The sequence below is a fragment of the Eschscholzia californica genome, unplaced genomic scaffold (assembly GCF_041429995.1).
Source record: "Eschscholzia californica isolate CP2 unplaced genomic scaffold, dmEscCali1.0.p SCAF_4, whole genome shotgun sequence".
NCBI lineage: Eukaryota > Viridiplantae > Streptophyta > Magnoliopsida > Ranunculales > Papaveraceae > Eschscholzia > Eschscholzia californica.
Window position 1 is genome coordinate 45,936,662 of NW_028238461.1, and position 3,630 is coordinate 45,940,291.

General features: G+C 33.5%; 1 protein-coding gene across 1 annotated transcript; it reads right to left on the reverse strand.

Annotated features, from left to right (window-relative positions):
- Positions 1-1,637: 1,637 nt before the first annotated feature.
- Positions 1,638-3,291, reverse strand: LOC147545191 (uncharacterized). Its single transcript, XM_086637532.1, has one exon. It carries the CDS (start codon positions 3,110-3,112, stop codon positions 1,853-1,855), a length of 1,260 nt encoding a protein of 419 aa, XP_086493658.1. The 5' UTR covers positions 3,113-3,291; the 3' UTR covers positions 1,638-1,852.
- Positions 3,292-3,630: the final 339 nt, after the last annotated feature.

Genomic DNA, 3,630 nt, shown 5'->3' on the forward strand with positions numbered 1-3,630 from the left:
AGTCATAGAAACTTTTTTGAGTTTGTTTCTTTTAATCATGTACTTCGACAAGCAAACAGCAAGGCTAATGATCTTGCAAAACAAACCAGGTTATCGAAGGTTTCACGAGAATGGTGTCACAATGTAAATGTATCTAGGTCCCTCTCGTTGAACTATATCTCTTTGTATCCTAACTCTTATCAGTAATATTATACAGTTCCTTTAAAAAAAAAACTTTCATATTGGAGATGCTATCTACTCTATTATTTATGTCATCATAAGCCTCCTCTTTTCACCCCTCAAACTACTCCAAAACAACAATGAGAAGTATAAGACATTTCAACCATCATTTTTCTTCTTTTCTTAAGGATTAGGATCACTACAAACAGGGGCGGATCCATGGGGGTGCGAGGGGGTGCGGCCGCACCCCCTGGATCATCCCGAAAAAGAAAAATAGTAGTAATATTTTTGTATTTATGCATAGGTATATCAAGTTTATATATACATTATGATGTACTTGAGAAACACAAGGAAGCATCAGCTCAGTGGTTTAATTGTGGGTTGAGATGCTTCTTCGAGTGTGAGAACCTGGGTTCGAGCTTAGCCACAAGCATTTTATTTTTCTTTTTTGATGTATATATATATATATATATATATATATATGTATTTACACCTATTAATATAACCATGTGTGTGAATAACATCAAGTACCCCCTGTGCTGAGGTTGAGTAGTGGGAGAGTTAAAATGTTCCTGTGTGTCCCAATTGTAAGTTGAAATATTTTGACTTTTCTATATTGAAATTCGACCACTATTAGTAATTCGAAGTATTTTAATTTTTTTGTATTGAAATTATATAATTCAACTATCCTATATTCCTATAAAATTTAATTCTGCTACACTAACTCTTATAAAATATAATTTATTTAACATAAATCTATACAAACTTCAATTAATCTACTACAAATCCTATAAAAATCGATTTATCTATCCTAAACCCTGTAAACTTCAACTCATCTACCATAAATCTCTACAAATTTCATTTTATCTATCAAAAATCTTATAAAATTCAATTCATTTACCTAAATCTTATAAACTTCAATTTATCTACCATAAACTCCTACAAACTACAATTGACAAGTATTACAAAGAAAAGACCAAGATATTGTGACTGGCATAGATTTTGTTGAATCATCAAGTTAGAATCCAATATGTACGAGACCATGAGTGTCATTATTGATTTGGAGTGTTTTCTACTTTTGCTTATCACTTTAGGACGAACTTTGTCGGTTACAACTGTTTCCGTTGAAAGAGTTTTTTTTCAGCTATGAAACTAGTTAAAACACGCTTAAGAAACAAGATGAGTGATCTGTGGCTGAATGAGAAAAAAATTCTTAATGAAATTAACAATGAGTCAATTATGCGAACATTTCAGAATATGAACTCTCGTAGAGGTCAATTGTGTTTGTAATCTTTGATGTATTAATATGATTAATGAAAAGAAATATATTGTTAATTACTGTGTTTACAAAAAAAAAAAATTATTTAAGTATATAAATTCGCACCCCCAAAGTGAAAATCCTGGATCCGTCCCATCCAGACATCTTTTCAAAGGATAAGTATATGTTTTCAGACAAATAACACACCTATCAAAGTAAATGAAAGAATGACGTTATCTTCTTCTTAATTTGGTAAATTTTTTGTCTTTCCCAAATAGAGGACAAAACCCACACTTAATCCTCATTTTACCCCTCTCCTTTTAACATTATTACAATTTACACCCAAACATTGATTTTCTCTGCTAAAAAAAACTTCCTGAAACTAGAAAAAACAACAGTATAATCAATGAAGATTTAAAACAGAGAGAGAGAGAGCTACCCAAATTTCTTACACTCCATTAATGGCTTCTGAACTCCACCTTGACAGAAGAATAAAGATCTAGGGCACCTATATAAACAGTTATCAACTAGACTTATAATTGCTGAACCAGGTTTCAAAGCCATTAACGACCTTGGAATTGGTCCAAACAAGTAGTTCCCACCAAGTAATAATCTTACAAATGGGGAAGTTCCCATTGCAGGAGAAACAGTTCTGAGAGCATACTGTGATAGAATCTTCCCTGTAAATCTGTTCTTCTCCAATGTCAGAGCTGAAAGTTTAGGCATTTCCGCCATGAAAGCTGGTAATTCTCCTACAAGCTCATTATAGCTCAAATCCAAAGCTATTAACTTACTTTTTGTGACAGAATTTCTGGGTATTTGTAAAGATGAAAACTTGTTGTGAGAAAGAGTAACTTGTTGTAGAGATTGATGATCAAATATGATTGAAGAAACAGAGCCAGAAAGTTGATTATGATTTAAATCAATAACTTGTAAAAAACCCAAATCTTTAATGCTATTTGGAAGTTCCCCAGTTAGGTAATTGTTTCTCATCAGAATCTGAACTAGGGATGATGGTAAATTAGCCGGAATTCGACCAGAGATTTCATTATTACTGGCATCAATAGAAATTAGGTTTTTGAGAGAACCCAAGTTGGGAAACTCACCATTGAGCTTGTTTCCTTGAATTTCTAATCTTTTTAAGCTCAAAAGATTGTTGAAATTTGATGGAATTGGTCCTTGGAGATGGTTATTGTCAAGGTAAAGTTCTTCAAGTTTAGAGAGAGAAACAATGGAAGTGGGTATGTAACCAGAGAATGAATTTCTAGAGAGAATGAGTTTTTTGAGTCGGACCAGGTTGGATAACGAGTTTGGGATTGCCCCAGTAAAGAAATTATCTGTTAAATCTAGGGTTTCTAAGTAAGGGAAGTTGAATTTGGAAGAAGAAAGAGAACCAGAATAACCAGCACGGTCAAGACTGATTTCTGTGACTCGGTTTAACCCGGAAATGACTCGGTCACATCTAAACCCACAAGTGAATCGGTCACTAAAAAGATGGTCACATGGGTCAAGAGAAAAATCCCATGAACTCAAACAAGAACCAGGAGTCAATGATTTTGGGTCAACCCCATTTTTCAGCTCTTTCAATCCTTCTATATCTCTCCAAAATGTTTTTGAATCTCCTTTAGTGATCAACTCTAAAATTGTTACAAAGAGAACTAAAGAAGTTAGAGAGAAGGTATAAAGATTACCCATTTTTTCTTTCTCTACAAAACTCTCAAATATTGGAGGTTTATGAGAGGTTTTTAGAGATAAGGAAGGAGAAAAGTGAAGGTGTGAAAGAGAGAGAAGTTTGAAACAAGTAACCTTTGATGTTTCTAGAGAGAGAGAGAGAGAGTGGTAAGAGAGAGAGAGAGGTTGTGTAAGAGAGAAGTAGAATGTGGGTCTTTTATAATAGATTGAGGTTAACAGAGATACCACTTTCCATGATTGGATGGGGATGTGTTTGGTTTGGTGCTAGTGTGGGCTGGCAAAACCTATCTTCTTAATGCATCATAATCATGAAAGTTGTTCAAAGAATTTGGCATTCCTTTTTATTTAAACCAGCATAAGCATATTATCCTAAGTTGGTATGTTGGTCCCCATTTTTATGTGTACAAGACCAAATATCTATTTTTTTATTTTGTTTATGAATTTTTTTTTCCGTAAGAATCTCACCGAGTCATAATCTTTCTTCCTCACATGTAGATTTTGAATTGGTTATTGTGATATGA